Source organism: Impatiens glandulifera, chromosome 4 (genome assembly GCF_907164915.1).
Source record: "Impatiens glandulifera chromosome 4, dImpGla2.1, whole genome shotgun sequence".
NCBI classification, from domain to species: domain Eukaryota; kingdom Viridiplantae; phylum Streptophyta; class Magnoliopsida; order Ericales; family Balsaminaceae; genus Impatiens; species Impatiens glandulifera.
Window position 1 is genome coordinate 9,907,349 of NC_061865.1, and position 27,024 is coordinate 9,934,372.

Below are 27,024 nucleotides of genomic sequence, written 5' to 3' on the forward strand. Positions count from 1 at the left end.
TAACAACTCTTTATTTATATATATATGTTTCTTGGCATGCAATTCTTGAATCTATTTCCACGCTTGTTTTTTTAATTTTCGAAAAAACAATCGCGGAAATAGTAGAAATTATAAGTATGCATGCAATAAATATTTTTTTTGTGGAAGGTAGTTGGGGGAAGTTTAAATTGTTGGGTTGTTCAAGAAAAGTCCATGAGTTTAATTAATTATGGAGCTGGTGAAGGAAATTAAATAGGAGGGTATAATGGTCATTTTCCGTAACGACTATGTTATTTGTATCCCATTGTGATCATCTATACTTTTCTTTTTTATCTTATAGTAAATATGATAATCTTGTTTATTTATTACTTATTATTATTATTTTGAAAGTTCGAGTTTACAATAATGAAAAGAAAAAAAGATTGCACCGCCTTTTTTATATCATATTTCATTTGATCGGATGAATATAATTTCGTAATTACTCAAATTTACATTGGTCAATTCGTGAATTTAACTAGTGAATATAGTTTTGTTGATTAAATTTTTATTAAAAAAAGTTTTAATTGAAGAGCCTGTGTATAATTTAAAATAAAAAATAAAAATTTGTATTCTTATTTGTGTAATTGTTGAACGCTTTTTCACACAAATTAGCTACTTTTAAATACATATTCATAAGATAAGGAATAAAATTTATATTTTTAATTGGCAATTTAATTATATTAATACATTATTAATATAATCATTAGAATAATCAGATGGCCAAAAATAAGGAAAAATTACTAGAAGCTAACCCTGGCTAATTTATAATCTTTTAAAAAAGAATTAATAATTGTGGAGATACAAAGACTTAACCCCATTCTAAATCAACAAATTTAAAATCTACAAAAAGAAAATTATGATTTAAAAATGATTAAATAATTTAATTTATGTAAACTTTTAAGGATTTTTATTTCAATTTTACAAAATTAAGTGAATTTATTTACAAAATAAATAAATAAAAATGATATTTTCAAATAAATAAATTATCATTTATTTTATAACAATACCATTCTTTTTTATTATTTCTTAAATTATACATATAAATAATAATAATATATAACTAATATTCTTTTAAACTAAACTATTATGATTTAAATTAATCTGCAATCAAAATTGATTCACTTTAAAAAAAATAGAGTTTTTAATTACAAAAATTCATAAAATTAAAGCATATATATTTATTATAAAATTTGTGTGAATCTAAATCTTTTAAAAATATTTGATATAAATATTAATAATATAATGTCTCCACCCTTCTATGTAATTGGTAAAATAAAAATGTAGAGATAATCATTTCATATCTCTATGTAATATCAGATTCTCATAATAACTTATGATATATATAGTTTACTTTTTTTAATAAAAAAAGATATATATGAAGATTCATGTAATATATCTATGTAATAATTTAATTAATAAATTACAACAAATACAGATTTATTTCAAATATATATATATGTATAGAGAGAATCAACAAAACACAAATATTGAACTAAAAGTGTAACCTCAAAAGTCCATCATGGTGAAGTCTTTTTTTCTAATGACATTAGTGTTCTATATTATCATACAAGGTTAACCCCTAATCACACCACAAATATTTTCTTTATTTTATTTTTCAATGAGTTTTTGATTATTTATGTATGTTTATTGTTTAGGTGTGGTCGCAATAACAGATCGCCCAGTTTATTGTAAGGGATTCACTGCATGCCAAAATAGCGCACAATGTAAATCGCGATACAATGAACCTGACGCGGTTTGTTTGAAAGGATTTTGTGTGTGCTTCGAATTAATGGCGGTCCCCAAATTTGGCGAACTAAATCCAAACCGTGTTTAGACAGATTGATGTTTGAGCTTAGGATGATTATGTTATTATTATGATAATGAAATGGTTTAACCAAATAGTTACTTATTAATCATCAACAATCAATCATAAGTTCTTCTTCATATTAAAAAACAGAGTTCACTAACGCAGTACTTAATGATGATGATCATCATCATCAACAAGGTTAACTGATAATGAAATGATTTATAAGCTTATATACAATCATTAACAATCAATCACAAGTTCTTCTTCATATAACAGTACATTAAAAAACAGAGTTCACTAACCTGGTACCAAATGATGATGATCATCATCATCAAGGTTCAGAAACATAGACAACATGAGGAACCTTAGCATCATCGAAAGGCAAACAAACATATTCTGTCGAAAACTCTTCAGCAATCTCCCAAGCCAATTCTCCATGGAGAGCCTTACAATACATATACAATACAGCAGTTGAAACCAAGCTATTGAGCATGAACATGGTCACAAAAGTTGAACTCAAAACCGTGTGTAAGATAAACTGGGCGCAATCCCATCCATCATCGAAAGCAATTGAGGAAGAACTCGAGGAACCGCCCCAAATAAAAAACCCAATTATCAAATTGAACATAAGCATCAGAGAAAGTGAAACCAGTTTCATTCCTTTAATCAAGTAAGCACTTCTCCTCAATGGTTCAAACCCCCATTTTGATTCAATTACCACAATTACAGGCGCTAGTGACCAATTCACGGACAGATTGATAAGTAATAATGTAATGAACACAGAAATTATGATAAAGAACCCATATGAATAACTAGAATTGTAATCAATTTCAAACCCTAGAAATTGAATTCCTTGTATTACTATCATAACGAAAACACCAAAACAAACACAAACCAGAAGAATTGCGATTCCGGATGCGATTGATGTCACGACGAGTGGAATGAAGGAGTAAGCTAGCGATTTCACAGCTGACGCGAGCTTCACGGGTCTTCCATAGAATCCATGGTGGATGCTGTTAGAAACGGATCCAACGGCGAATAGGGAGAAGATGTAAACAAAGATGGTGTAGATTAGAGGTAGTATTAGGGTTTGAAAATCGAGGTCGTAGGAGTTAGAGGATCGGAGGAGGGTCTGTGTGGGTTTTTGACGGGAGGTTGAAATTAGGGCATCTTCGAGAGTAGGGTAAACGATTAGAGAGAAAGCGAGAGGAAGAAGAAAGAGGACTGATAGAGCGAGGAAGTGACGAGAGTGGGCGTTTACGATTCTTTTCGATTCGGATAAAACGCCATATAGATTCAGAGTTGCTGGTACTGAAGCCATGGATGTGATTTGGGGGAAAAGGTTTTTCAAGATCGAGTTTTTCTTTATGTAGATGATGATAGTGATCAGGTTCAGTTTTTTTTTTTTTTTTATTTTAATATTGAGTATTTATTAAAAATAAATTTATTATGACTAAAGTTGTGCCTTAGATCATCTCCGTGCTTTTGTTTCTTTTTTATTTTATTATTAAATATTGAATTCAAGTTATTCTAATTTGATTATTTTAAATTTTTTCTTAAACTAAGTTTGGAAGAATAAATAATAAAAAATGAATTCGGTTTTCGGTTTGGTTTTTGAGTTCAAACCCAAACTTGAAAACCAATTCGAAAATCATATTTGAATTCGAATTTGTTTGAAATTCGATTCAAAAACCGAAAATGAAATTCGAATTCGATTTATTCGAAATCGATGAATTCAAATTCAGTCGAATATTCACGAATATTCAGTTCAGACCAAATATTGAACACCCTAGACTGAACTCACAAAAATCAACTACAATTTGCACAATAATTAGAACAAAATGTTTACATGTTACTTAATGTAGTACCAATTCACCATTAATGAGCCAACATAACAACCAACATAATTATTGAAACATGTATTTGTAGTTCTGGAAAACCAAGCCTAAATAAATGCAAATGTTTTTTCATTGCAGCTTTAATAGGTAGGAGCACATTCAAACAAATCCCCAACTTCTAACAAACCATATTAGAGAAACAAATAACCAACTCCAAATTTCTTTAAAAAAGAGAACCAATAATAAAAAATGGTAATTATAAATATAGTTATACCTGCGAATGTTGTGTTGGAAAAGGTTGTAGAGATTGAGTTCCATACATATCACGTACACTTGGAATGATCTCATAAAGATTATCCACACACTGTTTTGGAAAAAGAATATAATAAGTTAATATAAATATCTTTCGAATTTAACAATATAAATAAATTTCAATTAGAGTGTGGTCGAACATTCTCAAGTGTTGATGTTTGTTTGGTTTTACTCGATCATTTTCTTCATTTTAACCTTCTCTCTAGGACACCTTTCAACCTTTTACCCAAGACCGTTTTCTCCTTCCTTTTAATCCCTTTAATTCGTGGAATTTGACTCACCAACTTTTAACATCTCATCCATCGATTTCAACGTACACAAAATATCATCTTTAACAACCTTATAAGTGTCATTCCTCTCCGCTGCCTTGGTAACCGACTGAACATACAATCCACACAATTCTTGATATCGCATACATTGTAATACTTTTGTAGAGAAACTAGTTTGATCACTAGTTGAATCATTAAATTCAAAATATCTAACCTTAGCTTCTCGTGTCCACCTTTTTCGTATGAACTTACTTGGAATCTTTACGATATTGTTTATCGTAAATATTTTCAAAATATGTGAACATAAAATTCTAGTAAAATCAATTTTCCTACAATCGCATTAAAATTTTCCACACGATAAATCAACTATAACGATATGATTGTTGTAACTCTTTTAGAGAGGATTAATTTCATATTTTGTAAGAGTTCCATCATTCTCGATTATTCTGACACTAGTATCATGAGATTCGAACCACTCAGTTTGAAAACACTTGTATATTTTGGGGTATAAATACTACTTGCTTGCTTCAAAATTTCAATTGGAAATTTCAAGAATGGAGCACTTATTTTAGACCGTGTTTCAACTTTTAACTCTTCGTATCGACGATCCTCAAGTAGTCTTTCGAAATAATTGAAAAAGTCCAAAAACTTGTGTTTGTACATGATGTACCTTTTCACAATAATGTTCATACTTTCACTTCTTTGGGTTGTATCCATACACCAATGCCCATTTTTCTCTTAACTGAAACATGCGCCGAAGCCAATCATTTTCTTCTAATGAATATCGAGTCAACATCTGATTCCAGGCTGCAATAAAATCTCTCTTTTCAACAAAATCATATATATACAAGAGGCAAAATCTTTAGCAAAGTATTTAAATTGTGAAAAAACACCACTCAAATGTATTGCAACATTTTGATAAATGTGCCAAATGCATAAGATGATGTGTCTCTGACCATCTTAAAGCTAAAGCCTTCTGCCAGGCTGCATCTTGATCTGTGAGAATAGTCGTTGGTTTTTTCTCCCTCATGACTTTACTAAATGTATCAAATAACCATTCTAATACATAGATGTATCATCATACAATAAAGATACACAAAATTATCGATTGTTTATGATGATTAACATCTACAAACAACACAATTGGACGACCTTTATTGTTCTTCCTATAAGTTGTGTCAAACTAAATAACATCTCCAAAATGACTGTAATCAGCTCTCATCTTAGCATCAGACCAATAAATATTAGTTATTAGGTCATCTTCATCAAGTTGAATAGCATAGAAAAATTAGGATCTTGTTTTTGCAAATATTCCAATACACCTCCTGAATCCCCAACCATCATGTTTTCTGTTCTTTTAGAACGCAAATAAGTTTTATAATCTTCAGGGATAAAACCTAAAAACTCTCTCACACCCACTTGTCTCTCCATAAGATCATGAGATGCTTTTGGTGGGATTCCAACTTCACTAGCCATCTCAATTTGTATCGCTACAGAAGAAGATATTTTCTATGGGATCTAAGAAAATGTGTTTTGTTGGGACTTGTGAGATAGTGATTATGCTCTCTCACAAATTGAACCACACATAATTTTTCATTACTTCGACGACTTATCTTCATTTTAGCTTCACAACCAAACCGTGTTTCAGCATGTTTGTTTTTCACATAAAGATCACGACATTTATCTATTTCCTTTTTGCCCTGTGCACTGCAATATGACACTCTATCCAACATTTCACCTGATTTATTAATGTGACATTTAGATTTTCTTATGCTAAATCCAACTCTTCTAACATATGTCAAATAAAATTGATAAACATCTTATTCACTTTCAAATTCTTGATCAATACTAGGTAGAAAGTTTTCTGATATAGGTGCCTCAATGTTTTTCAAACCATATTTATTGTTCAACCCTTTTAAATTAATAAAATAATGTAGTCAAATTCAACCCAACAATAATAAAACATTATAAAAATAATTTAATACAATATAATTCTATGCCGGTCATGCCCATTTTCATTATTATATAATATAATATACTTTATAATATATATAATATAGAAATATTAGTTATATATTTAATTATACTATTTTTTCCTTAAATAACATTATAATAACATTAAATAAATATATATTCTAAAATTTTACTATAATATAAGAATATTAATTATATATTTAATTATAAAAATATTATAATATATTTTAAATTATAAAAATATTTTAAGTTATAATTACATTAACATGTTTTAAGAGTGAAATACTCAATTTTTTTTAATATATATAATATAGGAATATTACTTATATATTTAATTAATAAATACATATTTTAAATAAATTAATATTTTTTTTATTAATTATTATTTAAATTATCAAATTTTCTAATATAATTTAGTTATTTATTTAAAATAGTATAAATAAAATTCACATTTAAATTATTTAGATAAGAGGGCGGGCAGAAGCATTGGAGTGTTTTGCCCAAGTACAACATATGCCCGCTTTCTGCTGAGTTGGTGGAATATTGATTTGACAAAATAAGAGGTCAAAGGTCTTATGCGCTGTTGATGCTCTTAGATAAATGAACAAAAGTTTAGATAAATGAACAAAAATTTAGTATTTAAAACAAGAACTCAACAAAAACTATTAAGAGCACATTAATTATCCATGTTAAAATATATTAAAAATGTATTCCAATGGTCAAATTAGGTTTCCTGATGGGGAATCAAATGAAATTTAGAAATTATTTTTTCCACCTAGTATTTAAAAATAAAATATAAATCTCTACTGAAATTAGCTAATTAAAGGTTTTGACTACCGAATTTCAAAGAATTAGTAGTCAAAACTCTAAATTCGTTGAAATTCAATAGTTGTATCAGCGACATGCATTTTTATTTATTAGAGGTTGTTCGAATTGAGATTTTTTTTAAAACCTAGAGAGAAAAAAAATAATGATTGATGATGATTTTGAGGTGATAATTACTTTTAGTAAAAAGACTTAAAAGAGTATTGAAATATATAAATAAAATAAATAATAACAATTTAAAATATAAAGTATTTTAGTATTTTGTTAATGATTTTAATGATATGATGGATATAAGGGAGTGAAGTGATGTTAGATTTTGTATGAATTTTTTTAAAAACTCATACCGAACAAGACCTTAAACGAGAAGTAAATAATAATTTAACTGTAATTGAAATCGTAAGGAAAAACTTATTTTGTATAACTTTAAAAAACAATATCCATGTATATTAAAAACGATAAAATCGTTTGAGCACATAACGACAAAAACATGACATGAAGAGAAAATAAATACAAATAAAAAATTAAAAAAACATTACTTAATAGGTTATCGAGCTCGTAAGTCCTCGAGAAAAACGATTAACTCCCCGACGGATCCTACCGACTTTCTGAAATGAATCTCAAAAAGCATCATAATAATAACATTTTGTTATTCTTTATTTTATCCAGTAAAATTAGCATATTTTTCAATTTAATTATAATATTCACTAGTAAAAAAAGGACCTTTACCGACGGTTTTTCCCGAAGGTTTTGTAAAACTCTCCTAAATACTCCCGAGAGGAACAAATCCTTCGGTATTAAAAATAGATTCCGAGGGGGATGTAAAACCTTCGGGTTTATTAATTATTACCGAAAGTTCTTTGTAGAACTTTCATTTTTTACCTTCCCAAAAAACCAAAAAAAATTCTAAGTGTTGGATGTGGGTTAATTGCGAAGGTTTTTACAAAAACCTTCAGTTTTGAAATCCCGGGGATTTTTAATTGCGAAGGTTATTCAAAGAACCTTCGGTTTTACCTTTTTTGAAATTCTCATTTCCGAAAGTTTTACAAAGAACCTTTGGTTTTGCTTAATTAAAAAAAATTCTAAATTTGATAATGGTTATTTCCGAAGGGTCTTTAATAAACCTTCGGTTTTGACTAATATCAAAACCGAAAGTTATATGAAAACCTTCGGCATCAACCTCTATAAATACAAACCCTAACCCTTCTTTTTTTCATTCCACTCATCTCTTCTTTCTCTCTCTCTCCCGCACCGCAGCCGCCTAGCCTCCTCCACGCCGGTTTTGCTCAATTAATCAAGTTTGTTTCATTTGGTTTTTTTATTTTGTTTATTATGAGATTTAAATTTCTTAATTAAGTTTATATATATATATATATTATCTAGATTTATGCTAGTTTACGTTATTTTGTTTGATTAATATATATATATATATATATATATATATATATCTGAAATGCATTTAGGATATGGGTGATTCATGGAAGAGACTTCGGCGTACACCGGAGAAACTGCATCCGTGTTACAAGAATCTGATAGCACAATCAGAAATTGCGGCACGTGAGGGAGAGGTAAGACAGATGACGCTGGAAATGGAACAAATCCGATTAAGGGATGCGGAAAGAGGCCGTTTGCTCAGTGAAATTAAAGCGGACAGGGCCGAAATGGCCTAGAGATTAGAGAATCTCGAACAGGAACTTGTATTGTTGAGGAGTCGACTGAATCAACCACCCCTCCTCCCACCCCATCTAATAATTTCTAGATTAATTATGTGTTTATTTGTTTTTCCGTACGAACGACGATGACAATATTTTCATGTGTTTTGTTTTAATTTTCATGAATTATTATTATTATGTTTGGTTTGGTTTTAATATATTGTTAATTAATTATATGTTATTTTTGTTACTTTTCACTTTTTTTTTAAAAAAAACAGCATGGCCAAAACCGAAGGTTTTCAAATAAACCCTCGGTTTTGACCCCTGTAAAAACCGAAGGGTTATTTGAAAACCTTCGGTTTTGACCCTTGGTTAAAAATCTAAAAATTTTCTAAATATGGGGAAGGGTAAAAACCAAAGGTTTATTTGAAAACATTTGGTTTTGACCCTTGGTTAAAAAAATCTAAAAATTTTCTAAATATGGGGAAGGGTAAAAACCGAAGGTTTTCAAATAAACCTTTGGTTTTGACCCTTCCCCATACTTAGAAAATTTTCGGATTTTTTTAACCAAGGGTCAAAACCGAAGGTTTATTTGAAAACCTTCGGTTTTGACCCTTGGTTAAAAAAATCTAAAAATTATCTAAATATGGGGAAGGGTAAAAACTGAAGGGTTATTTGAAAACCTTCGGTTTTGACCTTGGTTAAAAAAATCTAAAAAATTTCTAAATATGGGGAAGGGTAAAACCGATGGTTTTCAAATAACCCTTCGGTTTTTACCTCAGTTTAAAAAAATCTGAAAATTTTCTAAGTATGGGGAAGGGTAAAAACTGAAGGTTTATTTGAAAACCTTCGGTTAAAAAAATCTGAAATTTTTCTAAATATGGGGAAGGGTAAAAACCGAAGGTTTTCAAATAAACCTTCGGTTTTGACCCTAGTATAAAAAAATCTGAAATTTTTCTAAATATGGGGAAGGGTAAAAACCGAAGGTTTTCAAATAAACCTTCGGGTTTAATTCTAGTTTAAAAAATCTGAAAATTTTCTAAGTATGGGGAAGGGTCAAAACCGAAGGTTTTCAAATAAACCCTCGGTTTTGACCCTAGTTTAAAAAAATCTGAAAATTTTCTAAGTATGGGGAAGGGTCAAAACCGAAGGTTTTCAAATAAACCTTCGGTTTTTACCCTTCCCCATATTTAGAAAATTTTCAGATTTTTTTATACTAGGGTCAAAACCGAAGGTTTATTTGAAAACCTTCGGTTTTTACCCTTCCTAAAACATTCTGTTTAAGGTCAGGACCGAGAGGTTTTCTTAAAACTTTTGGTGAAACCCATAAAAACCGAAAGTTATACTATTAACTTTCGGTGTTACCAAATCATAATTTGGAAAATTAATTGGTTTGATACACTCCAATCTAGAATCTTAATTAATCTAATCAAGTATGTGTTGTTTTTTAAAAATTAAGATTGTGTTTAATGTTAAAATGTTTATGATTGTGTTTGATTATATAAAGAAGTGTATTTATATGTTTGTGTTTATGATAACATGAATGTGTATAAAGTTTGATCATATGGCTTATGTAATGTGTTAAGGTTATTAAATGTGTTAAATTAATAATGTTCAAAGTCATTAGAAGATTAAAAACCAATTAATTTAACAATTTGTGAAACGGTAATTCCGAGAGTTTAGGGTAAAACTTTCGGAAATACCCATAAAAACCGAGAGTTTTATGATTAACTCTCAGAATTACTATGTCACAAATTGTTAAATTAATTGATTTTTTTTGTTATAATCTAGACTCCTAACTAATATTATCAAGTGTGTGTTTTATTTGAAAACTTTAAATTGTGTTTAATGTTAAAATGTTCAAGAATGTGTTTGATCATAAAGAGAAGTGTATATGAATGTTTATGTAGGATTATCCTATGTATTTGTGTAATGTTCGATCATATGGATTGAGAAATGTTTTAAGGATATCAAATGTGTTAAATTAATGTTGTTCAACTTTATTAGAAAGTGAGAATCCAAATAATTTAACAATTTGTCATGTTGTAAAACTGAAAGTTAAATATATAACTTTCGGAAATATGCATAAAAAACGACAGATTTACCAAAACCTCTCGTTTTTGTGTATTTAAATTTAATTGTAAAAATGTATAAAAAAAATCAAAACCGAGAGTTATATGAAAACTCTCGGAATTTAAACATCAAAAACCGAGAGTTATATGAAACCCTCGGTTTTTGATTATTTTAATAAAAACCGAGAGTTATATGAGAACTCTCGGAATTAATTAAATAAAAACCAAGAGTTTTCATATAACTCTCGGGAACCAACTATTAAATTAAAAAAAACCTTCTCTTTCTCTTTTCCCCGTTTCTTCTCCCTTAACGCTTTCTCTCTCCCGCTGCTTCTCTTCGCCAGCGCCGCCAACAAGAAGCCCCCGCCATCCGATCGACTCCCTCCGGCTGAAGAAGACCCGTAGAAGACAACGCCGCCCCTGTGGAAGCCGCGAAGACGCCTCTCCGGTTGAAGATCTGCCGCGGATCCGGTTGAAGAACTACCGCCGCACCTCCGCCGCTCTCAGCCGTGCCTCCGCCGTCCATCTGATTGAAGGTCAGTTTCTAACTTTTAGGATTATTTACATATATAAGTGTTATATATTTAGATTTTAGGGTTAGTTTTTAGGATTTTTTAGATTTATGAATTATTAATGTTATATATGTTAGATTTGGTTTGTAATCTGATTGGTAATATATGTTAGATTAATGTTATATATGTTATATTTGGTTTGTAATTGTTAGATTTAGGTTGATTTATGTTAGATTTTGTTTAATTTAGGATTATGGTTTAAAATTGGTGTTTATTAGTTTAGATTGGTTTGATTTTGGTTTGATTGAGGTTTGATTTTGGTTTGATTAATGTTAAAAATTGGTTTATATTGAGTTTGATTTAGGTTTGGTTAATTGGTTTGATTGATGATTATTGATTTTGATTTAGGTTTGGTTATTAGGTTTGATTAATGTACAAAATTGGTTTATATTGATTTTGGTTTAGGTTTGGTTATTTGGTTTGATTGATAGTTATTGAGATTATGTTAAAATTGAATTGTTTGGATTAGATTTGATTTTGGTTATTAGATTTGGTTTGAATTTGTTTGATTAATGTTAGATTTAGGTTATATGTTCAATATTTTGGTTAGATTTGGTTTTCATATTGATTTGTTAGATTAGGTTTGTTAGATTATATTTTGTTTGGTCTATGATTTAGTTTGAACTTTGTTGGATTTATGTCAAATTTAAGTTAGATAATATGGTTTAATTTTGTCTGATTTTGGATTAGGACCGTCCGTCTCTTGAAGATCGCCGAGGTTATTCCACCTTAAGCTGCCTCCTCCACCGTCGTCGCGCCTCTCCACCGTCGCCGCCACAACTGTTGAAAAAGGTCAGTTTTTAAGGATTTTTATGTTGTTAGGATTATATTGGATTTTAGGTATGAATTAAATTGTTTGAATTAGATTTGATTATGTTAGATTTGGTTTATGTATGAATAAATTAGATTTTAAGTTAAAATTGCATTGTTTGTATTATATTGGATTTTAGGTATGAATTGAATTATTTGAATTATGTATGATTGAAATAGTGTTTGACTAGGTTTGATTAGTTTAAAAAATGGGTTAGATTAATGATGATTGGTTATTTGAATTAGGCTAGATTGAAGACTGCCGTGCCAGATTGGTTAGATTAGGTTTGAAATGTTTATGATGAAATATTGTTTGTTTAGGTGGAATTTGGCTTGGATAATGTTAGATTAGGTTTGAAATGTATATGAATGAAATATTTATGTTTGTTTAGGTGGAATTTGGCTTGGATAATGTTAGATATTGTTGAAATGTATATGAATGAAATAATGTTAGATTAGGTTTGAAATGTATATGAATGAAATATTGTTTGTTTAGGTTGAATTGGGTTTCGATAATGTTAGATTAAATTGATTATTGGTTGGATAATGATAGATTAGATAGAAATTATGTTAGCATTATGTAAGCCTAATTAATTTAGACAAATATAAGTAAATAATAATGCGGGTTGTTTTCCATTTTATTAGAAATATGGAAGTCCCCGATAAAAGATGGATGACCTTACGTCGAGATCATCCAGATTACGAGGAAGGTGTTGACAAATTCCTCGAGTATGCTGTTAGGAGTACATCCCGACAAACCGTGAAATGTCCCTGCGTGAAATGCTTGAACACGCCGTTTATGGAAATAGACGAAGTGAAGACTCACCTCATCGTTTATGGAATAAATGTTCATTATGAGTATTGGTATTTTCATGGAGAAAAGAGACGTACTACTCAAGTGGTTAATGACGATGTCGATGAAGATGCTGATGACTTAGATGATGATGATGATGATGATGATGACGATGATCAGTCGGAGGATGTCGTGCCGAAATTCAACGATGCGAGACATGAGATGAATAATACAGTTAATGAAGATGTCAATGAAGAACGTTATATGCACGAATTTATAAACGATATGTTCCCCAACGTTAATGACGTCCCGAGCAACGATTAACTAGTCGAAGATGCACATAGATTTTATAAATTGCTTGATGATTGCAAACGACCATTGTATGAAGGTGCTCGAATAACGAAATCATCGGCACTACTGAAACTACTTCACATAAAAAATGTATGTCAATGGACGAATTCTTCGTTCGATATGTTGCTGCGTCTACTTAAAGACTACATATTACTGATTGACGCTCAATTGCCAAACTCATACTACGAAAGTAAAAAATTCATTACTGATATCGGGCTTAAATATGACAAGATAGACGCATGTAAGAACAACTGTATGCTATTTTGGAAGGACGACATAAATGAAGATTTTGTAGAGTTTGCGGTCTTTCAAGATGGAAAGTCGACCAAACAAGTGGGACAGTTCGGGAGAAGCAAAACGGGAAATTCATTCCAAAAAAGGTGTTGAGATATTTCCCTTTAATACCAAGACTGCAAAGACTATACATGTCCTCAAAAACGGCTCCAATGATGAGATGGCATAAAGAAGGAAGAGTTGATAGTGATACGTTGAGACATCCCGCTGATTCCTTAACTTGGAAGACGTTTGATGAAAATTATACAGATTTTGCTTTAGAATCTCGAAACGTAAGACTGGGTTTATCAAGCGATGGGTTTCATCCATTTGCAAATGGGAAAAAATCATACAGTGTTTGGCCGGTTATTCTCGTTCCTTATAATGTGTCACCCACGACATGCATGGAATCTAGCAATTTCATTTTATCTATGTTAATTCCGGGTCCAAAAAGTCCAGGAGATGCAATTGACATATTTCTCCAGCCATTGATCGAAGAGTTGCATGAACTGTGGCAAACAGGTGTGTAAACGTTTGATGCACACACCTCGCAATACTTTAACATGCGAGCGGCGTTGTTGTGGACCATTAACGACTTTCCCGTATATGCGAATTTATCAGGCTGGAGTACGAAAGGTAAATTCGCTTGTCCTTGTTGTAACAACGACACGGTATCTCTTCGATTGGTTCATGGTTCCAAACAATGTTACTTGGGTCATAGACGTTTCCTTCCACCGAAGCACAAATATAGAAGGGATAAAGAGTCGTTTGATGGTCGAACTGATTATAGAGATCCCCCTAGATTGTTAACGGGGCAAGAAAGTTACGAGCAAGCACGAGACCTAGAAGACATAATTCATAGTGCGGATCTGAGCAAGAGAACCAAGATATATCATGAAACGCGGGGAGACAATTGGAACAAACTTAGCATTTTCTTCCGTCTGCCTTATTGGAAATCACTATTATTGAGACATAATTTGGATGTGATGCATATTGAGAAAAATATCTGTGATAGCGTGTTGGGAACAATAATGAATGTGAAAGAGAAGACTAAGGATGGTCCTAAAGCCCGTAAAGACTTAGAACTCTTAGGCATAAAATCATGGTTACATCCTATAAATGATGAAAGAGTTGTTCATTATCCAGAAGCGCCTTTCATTTTGACATCCGAAAATAAAAAACGTCTTTGTAACTTCTTGAAAGATCTCAAGTTGCCCGATGGCTTTTGCTCAAATATTGGCGGTTGTGTAAATTTGGAAGAGAAAAAGATTTCTGGATTAAAGAGTCATGATTATCACATTTTATTGGAATATCTTATTCCTTTAGCAACTCGTGGATTATTTCCAGATAATGTGTATGATGCATTAGTAAATTTGTCTCGTTTCTTTCGGTTGCTGTGCTTCAAAGAGTTGATTCAAGAGGACCTCGAACAATTGTACATGGATATTACATTGACACTTTGCAAATTTGAAATGATTTTTCCGCCGTCAATCTTCGACATCATGATGCATCTCCCGGTTCACTTGTCATTTGAGGCTTTGCTTAGAGGACCTGTTCAGTATCGATGGATGTATCCGTTTGAACATTACATGGGTACAACGAAAAGATATTTGAGGAATAATAACCACCCTTAAGCCTCTATAAGCGAGAGCTATCTTGTTAATGAGAGTATTAGTTTATGTGCCAGGTATATGGAGGAACAAGAGCAAGAAAATGCACAACCTGAAATCTCGGGCATTTCAATATTTGCATCGTTGGAAGACCTATCTAACAGAAAAGTATACAACTTGGATTATATCGATCGAGTGACAGCTCATTCTTACATTTTGAAAAATTGTCCCGAAACAGAACCTTTTTACATGTAAGATTCGATGTTGCTGTTACTAATTAGCATTAAAGAGTATGCTATTTAATATTCGATCTATTTGCAGAGATTATAACAACGAGTCTAGTGGAGAAACGTTTGCCGCATATTTCAAGCATCGAGTGAGTAAATTATAAACCATATATCCTAACTCTTTTTATTCATTTTAACAACTTCATTTCGGATACATATATAGGTCGCTCATTTAGCAGAAATTAACGACATATCAAGAGACCTCAAGATCTTAGGAGAATGTCCAAGTATGTACTCGTCTATGTATGTTTGGTGTAAAGTAAACGGATTCAAATTCTGTACAGAAAAACACGACGAAGGTTTGACCACTCAAAATAGTGGGGTGGTTGTTGAGGGGTACAACGGATCTGAAACTATGTCATACTACGAAGTTTTGACGGATATAATCGAAGTACAATATTATTCTCACAAACGAGTTGTTTTATTCAAGTGTAAGTGTTTGATACACACTCGGGGGAACTAGGAGTGAAAGTGGATAAATATGGCTACGTAAGTGTAAATGTAAACCGAATTTTGAAAACCCAAAGTCAAGACCCGTATATATTGGCGAGTCAAGCAAAACAAGTATTCTACGCCCCTGATATGTCAGCCCGACCCGGTTGGAAGATTGTGACAAAAATAAAACCACAGTTTACAAACATATAGTTCAGATTAATTAATTAGGTAGATTTATGTTTTTAACTTTATATTCATTCTTATTACTACTTTATTTCAATTATTCACTCAATTTTATTAATGGTGTGAATTACGAATGTCTGAAGGTCCTAAAACAACTTGGAAGAGTATGAGGAAGACACCCAAAAAATTGGATAAAAGCTACCAAAACCTACTTGCCCAATCCGAGTCCTTAAAGCTCCGAGGATCGTCTTCTAGAGACCAACCACCGATTGTTGTGGTCCCGATAGCTACTGCGTCTCCCCCGACAGACGAGGATGTTGAGGCTAGTGAGCTCCAAGAGTTTATAGAGAGCACATTCGCTGATATGGTGGATAGCGATGAGGCTGAAGACGAGGGTCTCGAAGAGCATATCGAGGAGCAGGATGGCGAGGAGGAGCACGAGACCACTCCCGACCCATCATCGACAGGTAACTCGTTTACAAATTAGTTAGTGTTTTAATTGATTGACATATCTAATTATGATTTTTTTAATTTTGAAGAATCTTCTGCCCGCAAGAGACGGGGGGAAGAACAAGAATATTGCGTTGTCTAAGAGGGTAGCGGGGACAAGGATTCCTCTCACGTTTAGAGAGAAGGATGGTAGGCCAGGCGGTACAGACGTGGGAAGAACACGGTGGTCTAGACATGTGGGGTCGATTATCCGGGACCCCGCAGCCGTCTCACACCGTCTTCTAAAGTGGAAGGCTTTAAGTGCAGACCAATTGGATTCACTGTGGACTGCTATCAAGGTAATACTTATTACTTGATTATACATTACGTCATTAAATAATTATTTTTAACATTTGGATGTTATTTTTTTCGGGATCCGTTCGAAGCTACTCATGGTGATATTGAGTCTTTTCGAAAGACCGGATTGGGACTCGCCAATCAGATATGGGATAGATGGCGGTCGGATTTGAACAAGACATATATCCGCGTCCACAAAGGAGACGAGGCGGCGGTACTGGCTAATCCTCCACCAGACTACGATCGAGATGATTGGGAGTTTGTGTGTCGCAACCATTTCTTCACAGAAACATTTAAGGTACGGTTTCATAATTCAAATAAAAGTTGATACTAATTAATTTAACTTCATTTTTTATTTCAAATACAGAGAAACAGTTCTACAAATATGAAGAACAAGAAGAAGCTGAAATTCCCGCATCGAACGGGAAGTAGACCGTTTGCACAGATTGAAGACGAGTTGGTAAGTAAATTATTTGTAATAACTTAATCTAAAGATTGTTATTAATTATATAAATCATTTATTTCAACAGGCGATTGAAATGGGACGGGCACCGTCTGTAATTGAAGTATTCAAGAGGACCCGTACCCCAAAACCGACAAAAGAAAATCCAACACCCGTCCCGGACGAACACGTGTAAGAGAAAATTGTAAGTGAATTGAATATGCCTAATTTTTAATTATAGAAATGATATTTTATTTGAATTGTGCAGGTTGAGATGGAGGAGGTTGTTAGTAACGAACCGGGAATATCGGATTTCGAATTGACGGAGAGGGTGTTCGGACAACAAAAACATGGGGTCGTGTTCGGAATGGGATCAGGCGTCCGGCCGACACACTTTCGTGAGGATCGTCGAAGTGGAAACAGTTCACAGCGAAACAATGAGCGATTGTTAGAAGAGAATCAAATAATGAAGCTCAAGCTGGAGGAACTGGAGAAGATGGATGAAGAAAGAAGGCGCAGAATGGAAGAAATGGAAGCGGAAAAGGAAGAAATCGTTACAAGAATGGAGAGGGAGAAGTTAGAGATGAACGCAAGAATGGAGAGAATCGAATTGTATATGAGGCAACAACCACCTCCTCCCCCCACAAGCTAAGGTTGTTTCGATTCAAAACATGTTTTCATTAATAGTTGTATCAATTTGAATTTATAACAGATTGTTCGGATTATTCGTTTGGTTTCGAATTTTGTAATGATAATGATCAATTAATGTGATGTGGCATTTCTTTTATCATCGATATATTGGTTTGGCTGAACAGGTTTTGGTTGCGAACAAAATAATCCGCACATTTTTAAAAATTTACGGGAAAAAAACGAAAGTAATTAAAAAACTCTCAGTTTTTACCCAAAGAGATAACCGAAAGTAATATTAGAAAACCCTCGGTTTTTACCCAAAGAGAAAACCGAGAGTTATATGACAAACCCTCGGTTTTTACCCAAAGACGAAAACCGAGTGTTATTAGAAAACTCTCGGTTTTTCCACAAAGAGGAAAACCGAAAGTTTTATAATAACCCTCAGTTTTCTTCAAACGGAGAAAACGAGAGTTTTCATATAACTCTCGGTTTTCTCCATTAGAAGAAAACCGAGAGTTTTCTAATAACCCTCAGTTTTCGTCTTTGGGTAAAAACCAAGGGTTTGTCATATAACTCTCGGTTTTCTCTTTGGGTAAAAACCGAGGGTTTTCTAATATTACTTTCGGTTTTCTCTTTGGGTAAAACCGAGAGTTATTTGTAAAACTCTCGGTTTTTCCACAAAGAGAAAAACCGAAAGCTTTTCAATTACCTTTCGGTTTTACTCTAGGGTATCTAAACCGAAAACTCTATAATATCTCTCGGTAATTGCCCAATTGTTTTTAACGAGAGAGTCAATACCGAGGGATGGCGAAAGTTACCAAAACCTTCGGTAAAATGTCTATACCGAAAGTTATAGGGTCAAAACCGAGAGTTTTTACTCTCGGTTTTGACCCCTTTTTCACCAGTGATTATTGATTATATATTGCATATTTACAAGATATTATTCATTCATTTGATAGGTACAACCGAGGCTGTCAAAATCAAGAGTTTTCATAGAATCGTTAGACAGTTGTAAACTCGTAAAATCTAGAGTTTACGTGAAATCGTAAGAGTTTTATTTAAAAAAATAATATTTATATATTATTATTATTTATATATATAATTAAGTTGGTTGTATTTAGCCAATTTTAAGAAATTATATATTTTAATATAAAATTAATTAAAAAATAATAATAAGTAAATAACACTATAAAAATTATATTTATAAAATTAATTATATTAATTAATTTAAATAAATAATAACTTTAAATTTTAATTTAATTAATATAAATTTGTTTTTTTTAAAGTAAAATCGTATAAAATCGTAAAATGAAATAATTTATAAACTCGTAAAATCTTATTATCATAAATTTAAAATTGTAAGAATTTACCTATTTAAGAGTTTACTTAAAATTAGACTCGTTAACTATATGTAAAATCGTAAGATTTTAAGAGTTAACTCGATATTTTAACAACCTTAGGTACAACACCCATCGAAGATTGTTTATGGTCAGACACAAATTTTATAAGACAGTTATAATCATATTTGCAATGATAAATGTGATTGTTGGCATTGTAAAAACAAATTGAACTAATTATAAAATATAATTAAAATGTATGTTTGTGTTGATTAATGTTAATAGTGAATCAATAGGTTTTTTTGGCTTCTTTTCTCATCCATATCAATATTTTCTACCAATTTAATAGTGATTTTTTATGTTAATATTAATAGTACTTTTGTTCTTATTGTTATTGAGATTCTCTTTCAATTTAATTGTGCTTTTGTTCTCATTCATATTAATATTTTCTTCTAATTTAATAGTAATATATATATATATATATATATATATATATATATAAAATGATGCTTAATATAAAAAATTGAGGGTGACATGTACGTTCACACCATAATTCATATGTGCTCACATAATCTCAACACATTTTACATGAATTTCTTTCTCATATAATAATTACATATCCATAAATATTAATTTATCTTTCATATCATAAATATTAATTTATATTTCTTAATTAATTTTTATTCTATTATATCTCTCATATAAATATATTCTTTTTCTTCATTTACTTTATATAAATATATTTTTTTCACACAAATTATATATTATCTTATTAATAATTATATATTTATATATTTAATATTAAATATTTATTTATTTTTCCATATATATAATGATGCTTAATATAAAAAATTCAGGATGACATGTACACTCTCACCACAAGAGGTATGATAAACCCAACGAAGGGTAAGCGAAAGTAAGGCCACGAATCCTACGTGGCCTTGCCAGCTATGAGAGAGAAAAAACAAAACAAAATAAAAAAATTAAATATTTCAGTTTCCTCCTCTTTCTTCTTTCCTCTCTTTCTTCTTTCCTCTCTTTCTTATTTTCATTTATCACTTTCGGCGAACCCCAATTTCTTCTCTGGCGATTTTTCTCTCCGGCATCCCCGACTTCTTCTACTTTCTTCATCTTCTTTCGATCGAAAATGGTAAGAGAACTCTTTCGTGTATGTTCACTTCATTGTCTGCCTTCGTGTTCACTTCATACTATCTTTTCAGGCTGGTGGTCCAGGTACATCTCCATACAAGACTTCAAAATCTCTCAGATCAAAAAAGGACAAGGTAAATAACATTTTCTCTTTTAGAATCGTAGATCATTTTAATGATTTGAAGATCGTTTAGCTTTTTGCGGTTAGTGTTAGAGATTTTAATGATTTTAATGATTTTAATGATTTTAACGATAGAAAACTATGTTTATTGTGTATTTGCTGCATTATGGGTCCGGAAATGGATGGTTTAGAGACCCGAAAGTATGATTGTATAATGTTTGGCTGTTATGGAACCCGAAAATGTGATTTCGGGACCCGAAAGTATGATTATATAATGTTTGGCTGTTGTTATGGGTTTAGTTGCAGAACTAATTTCAATTAGGTTGTAAGAAAAACCATTTCTGGTCCTGAAACCACTCATTTCGGGTCCCGAAACCACTCATTTCCAAAAAAAAAAACGTTTCGGGTCCCGAAACTACTCATTTCGGGTCCCGAAACTAGCTTTTCTGGTCCCGAAATCAGCTTTTTTGGTCCCGAAACCAGCTTTTCTGGTCCCGAAACCAGCATTTTTTGTCCCGAAATCACCATTTTAGGGTGATTTCAAACTCCGAAATGGTTTCTATACGATCTTTTATGGCTATTTTATTTTTGTATAAACCAATAATCTTATTGTAATGTTAATTTGATTTGTAGGTCATGTATGAAGATCCAAATCTTCTTATTGATCAAGTTAATGAAGAAATGAGATTATTTGAGATCTCTCAAATTGTAGGTTGTATTTTAAATGTGATATAAATGACAGATTGTAACATTGTAAATAAATGTTTAATTATGTAAATTTCTAGTATAATAACATTATCTTCAATTATTTTTGATTTTCTAAGATTCATTATAATGTTTCAGATTAAAAAAATTAAAAAAAAGTGTCCCGAAATCACTCATTTCTGGTCCCGAAACCACTCATTTCGGGTCCCGAAACCACTCATTTCCAAAAAAAAAAAAAAAAAAATATATTTTTCCCCGTTTCGGGTCCCGAAACTAGTTTTTCTGGTCCCGAAACCAGCATTTTTGGTCCCGAAATTACCATTTTAGGGTGATTTCAAACTCCGAAATGGTTTCTATACGATCTTTTATTGCTATTTTATTTTTTTATAAACCAATAATCTTATTGTAATGTTAATTTGATTTGTAGGTCATGTATGAAGATCCAAATCTTCTTATTGATCAAGTTAATGAAGAAATGAGATTATTTGAGATCTCTCAAATTGTAGGTGATATTTTAAATGTGATATAAATGACAGATTGTAACATTGTAAATAAATGTTTAATTATGTAAATTTCTAGTATAATAACATTATCTTCAATTATTTTTGATTTTTCTAAGATTCATTATAATGTTTCAGATTAAAAAAAATTAAAAAAAGTGTCCCGAAATCACTCATTTCTGGTCCCGAAACCACTCATTTCGGGTCCCAAAACCACTCATTTCGGGTCCCGAAACCACTCATTTCCAAAAAAAAAAAAAATTTTTTTTTTTTTGCCGTTTCGGGTCCCGAAACCAGCTTTTCTGGTCCCGAAACTAGCATTTTTTTGTCAATAATCTTATTGTAATGTTAATTTGATTTGTAGGTCATGTATGAAGATCCAGATCTTTAAGAACTCTAATCTAAATCGATTCAGCAGCTAAACCATAAACGTTAAACATAAATATTGATATGACAATCATTTCGAACGGAAGATAAATGAAAGAAAGAAAAAAGACTTTATATTTCAATCGATCGGAAGATAAGAAGTCGATGAAACGTTTCAGTAAGATCGACAGTGGGTTGGGTTTTGGGAAATGGAAACGAAAAATAAAGAGAGAGATTGTCGTGGGGGTTTTGGTTTTGGGAAAAAATGAAACGTTTCATTAACGGAAGAAGTCTTACCATTTCGATCGTTCGGAAGAGAAGTCGGTGAAAATGAAAGAAGAGAATCGCCGGTGGGTTTAGGAAAAATAAAACAGAGAGAGAATGAAACAAAAGAGAGAGAAAGAATAAGATTTTGGTTTTGGGGGAAATAGAAAGATAGAAATAATAGGATTTTTGGTTTTGGGGGGAAATAGAAAAATTCAATTTTATTTTTATTTTTTTTCTCTCTCCTAGCTGGTAAGGCCACGTAGGATTCGTGGCTTTGCTTTCGCTAACTTGTCGTTGAGAATATCATTTCTCCTCACCACAATTCATAAACGCTCACCTAATCTCAACACATTTTATATGAGTTTTTCTCTCCTATCATAATTACATATCCATAAATATTAATTTATCTTTTCTATCATAAATATTAATTTATATTTCCTAATTAGTTTTTATTCTATTATATCTCACATATAAATATATTCTTTTTTTCTTCATTAACTTTATATAAATATATTTTTTTTACACAAATTATATAAAATATATATTATCTTATTAATAATTTTATATTTATATATTTAATATTAAATATTTATTAATTTTTATATATATAATAGAAACTCTATAAAATAATACATTTGGGGCGACCAAAATTTATTAATTAAAAGAGTTATTAATTAATCGATAAATTAATAATTATTAATTTATATATTAATTAATATATTATTAATTTATAGTAAAATACTTAGTTTACAAACACCTTTAAGCTTCCACTTAATTATTATATACAATGCATGTACTATATATCAAATGAATGACCCAATTTGAAAGAAATCTTCGTCATTGTAAACTTCGATCAACAGATAACGTGATTTTTGAGAACTCGGATGAAGGTGGTGAAAACACTCAAGAACTCCAGAATTTGATCAAAGAGTTGGGTTATCGCAATGCAATGGATGTCGAAGATGATCTGACTTACCAAGAAGAAAATGTAGTTACACAGTTGTTGACTAATAAAAAAATTATTGAAAACGTTATTGAAATTAATAAAGATGATATCGATGAAAAAGATGATGAAAGTTCTACAATGGAGGCTCCTTTCTCGAAACGCAGCTAGATATTAAAAGGAAATCACATTGAACAATTTATTGTTGATCTATGAGAAAATAACACCAAAAGTTCTTATCATGCTAAGCAAGGGCGAATCCAGGATTTTTTTTTTGACTGGGCTGATTTTAATTTTTTAGTAATTAAATTTATCAATAAATACCCTTAATAAAATAAAATAAATATAAAAGATCTAAGAAATGAACGAAATACCCGATTTAATAACAAATTTATATATATAAAAATTATCTCGTATTATTGAAAATGTAAAAATAAGACAAGAAAATATATAAAATTTAACAAACTTTTACATATTATTTAAGTTGCAACCTTCTATTTTTTATAGAATAAAATTCATCTATTATAGAATCTGAATCAATATCTTCAACAAGCTCTCGTTCAATATAAATTATCATAGTATCGGCTAAAAACTCTTCTTCCATCTTATTCCGTTGAATAGTTTTCACATGTTTCATTGCTGAAAATGATCTTTCTGTAGTGGCAGTAGAAACTGGTAAAGTCAAAAAAGTCGAATCAATCTATCAATCAAATTATAATTTGATGACTTATTTGTTTCAACTAATCTGCGACACAATTCAATGATGAAAGACATATTTTGAAAATTCTCATTACGAGAAACATCAATTTTATAATACTGGAGTTGAGATCTCAAATAATGCATTTCTTGTTCACTGAAGTCTCCTGGATAATACTTTTCAGCCAATTTGCAAATATCTTCACCTTTAAATGATTTAAAATTATCTTTAGGGTTCAAAGCAGAACTAAGTTTAAGGAGCTCTACTGCCTCATCACTAAATCTAGAATTCAACTCTTCTTGTTGAAAATCTATCACTGAATTGAAGATATTGAAATGATAGTGTTGTTGAATTGTCAACGAATCTTTTTGTTGACATGAACGTCTTGTTGCACTTTTGTATGAAGCATTCAGATCCGGAATTTCAATGTCATGTTGTGTGCAAACCATTTGCACGTATTCTAGTAGATGATCAAATCCTTCTTCTCTAAAATTGAAAAGTAGTGCTTTAGTAGTTGATACTAGATCCATGACATTTATAATATCAAGAGATTTGTTTTGCAAAGCTTGACAAAGCAGGTTTGTAATTTCCATAATTTTTTGCATCATATAAAGTGTGAAAACAAATTCAAAAGATCTCAAAGTTATCAAACAACCACATGCTTCTCCACGTAAAGAACTAGACGATTCTTCTTCCACAATACTTTCAAGAACAGAAATAGTTGCACCAAACATATCAATTAAACTACAAATAGATTCAAAATGAGAGCTCCATCGAGTTGATCCACTACGATGTAAATTACCAATTTGATTCATTCCTTTACCAGTATCCCGTTCACCCGAAGTAATCATACGGTCAATTTCAATAGTTTGAGCAGAATGTAACTCAGAATGCCATTTGGAGGAACAACCAATAAGATTAATAATGGTGGATAGTTTTGAAAAAAATAGCCAAACAGAAATCTCTTTTGTAGAAGCTCCAACTAATGCTAATTGCAACCTATGAGCAAAGCAATGTATATAATATGCATATGGACATTCTCGAAGAAATAGAGCTTGAAGTCCATTCCAAGCACCAGACATGTTACTAGCACCGTCGTACCCTTGCCCTCTCATATTGGTGACATTCAAATTATGTCGAGAAAGAACATCTGATATGCTCTTCTTTAATGTTGAAGCAGTAGTATTTGGAACATTAACAATATCAAAGAAACGCTCTAGTAAAATACCCAAACAATCAACAAATCTCAAAATAATTGACATCTGCTCTTTATTTGAAATATCTTTAGCTTCATCAACTAAAATACAGAACTTCGCATCTCCAATTTCTTCACGGATTTTTTTCCTTACTTTATTTGCAAAAATATGCAAAATTTCTTTCTGAATAGTTGGTGAAGTATATGTTGCATTTCTTGGAGCTTTTTCTAATACTATATCACCAATATTAACATTCAATCGACCCATAAGTTTTATCATCTCTATAAAATTACCACGATTTTTAGAAGATGAAGATTCATCATGACCTCTAAATGCACAAGCTTGTAAACTAAGCCATCGAATACTCTCAATTGTCGTCTTAAGTCGTAATCGATTTTTCTGAACTTCATCTAAACTTTGGGCATTCAATATGTTGTCAATATGTCCACTTACTTTCATCAAATCTTCAACACATTTCACTGAATTACTATGTGAGGAAGTAGGACCTCCCACGTGAATTAAAAGTGGATATTTAACTCCATCGTTAACCCTTTTCCAGTTATTAAATTCATCAATAGTGAATGAAGGATTAATAGGTGATTTCTTTTGGAAAAGAAAACAAGGAAAACAAAATATTAAATCCTTTGATGAAGAATACTCTAACCAAGGAAACTTTTCAAACCACGAGTATTGAAATCTACGATACTGAGTTTGTAATCCAAACTTAGTTCTTGGATACTCATCTAACTTAGGTTGATACGGACCCATTATAATATAAGACCGTCTAATTTCATCTTGTTGATTTATTGGATGTTGCCATATAGGAATCTGAATTGCGGGATCTCGTTCAAGATTATTAAGATCAATTTCAACCCTTGGAAAATTTAAAACAGGTTGTTCTTCTTCCGTATTAGATGTATAAGATTGAAGATTTACCTCGTTAACCGTAGATGTAGATGAATTTTCTTTATGTTTGAAAAACGACAATAATGTCTTTCTTTTTTTACTCCTTTCATTATCCATTGTAATCCTATTAACAAAAATATAGAATTAAAATAAGAATATATAATTTATACAATCTTATGTTATAAACAAAATTAATTGAGAAAAGGTAAAGAAAACTAATTGAGAGATTCAAAAGAGAGACCAAAGATAGTTGTAGAGAAATTAAATCAAACAATCATAAAATTTTAAATTAATTATGTTCTAAATAAATAAAAATATGAAAGTTTAAATGTGAATATAAAAAAATATAATATAATATAATATAATAATAATATAATTTAATATAATATAATAATAATATATATATATATATATATATTATTATTATTATAAATAGATTATATTCTTATATAAGATATTATATTTAGAGATAGAAAATTTTAGCCAGCTGTATATAATAGATATTATATATATAAATAAAAAAAAATAAAAAAAAAATTACACTGGGCTACTGCCCACCGTAGCCCGCTGAGTACATCCGCCATTAATGATAAGGAAAATTAGAGATGACATTAAAGGGAAATTTATTTCAACAAAAAACAAAAGACAATTTAGTCATTTTTCAAGACACCTTCATAAATCATTAATGTAATATGTTATATATAAGGAATTATTAATTTATATTTTATATGGGGTCTAAAAAAATTATCAAAAATGTATTATCTTATAATTTTAGCGAATTATTAATTTAGCACCATATCCCCGAGTCGAGTCGGGACCGGCCAAAAATATTATATTAGAGAGTTTATTAAATAATCGAGTATTAATTTATCGAGTTTCTATTATAAATATTTATAATATA

At 30.9% G+C, this 27,024-nt stretch overlaps 2 protein-coding genes across 2 annotated transcripts; both read right to left on the bottom strand.

Annotated features, from left to right (window-relative positions):
- Positions 1 to 2,065: 2,065 nt before the first annotated feature.
- On the bottom strand, positions 2,066 to 3,185 carry LOC124933993. Its single transcript, XM_047474448.1, has one exon. The coding sequence runs from the start codon at positions 3,144 to 3,146 to the stop codon at positions 2,157 to 2,159; it is 990 nt and encodes a 329-aa protein (XP_047330404.1). The 5' UTR covers positions 3,147 to 3,185; the 3' UTR covers positions 2,066 to 2,156.
- A 20,744-nt stretch (positions 3,186 to 23,929) lies between these two features.
- LOC124934685 (zinc finger MYM-type protein 1-like) lies at positions 23,930 to 26,240 on the bottom strand. The gene is made up of 2 exons (XM_047475203.1): positions 24,142 to 26,240; positions 23,930 to 23,996 (listed from the first exon to the last, which is right to left on the bottom strand). The coding sequence occupies exons 1-2, from the start codon at positions 26,238 to 26,240 to the stop codon at positions 23,930 to 23,932; spliced, it is 2,166 nt and encodes a 721-aa protein (XP_047331159.1).
- Between the last annotated feature and the right edge of the window lie 784 nt (positions 26,241 to 27,024).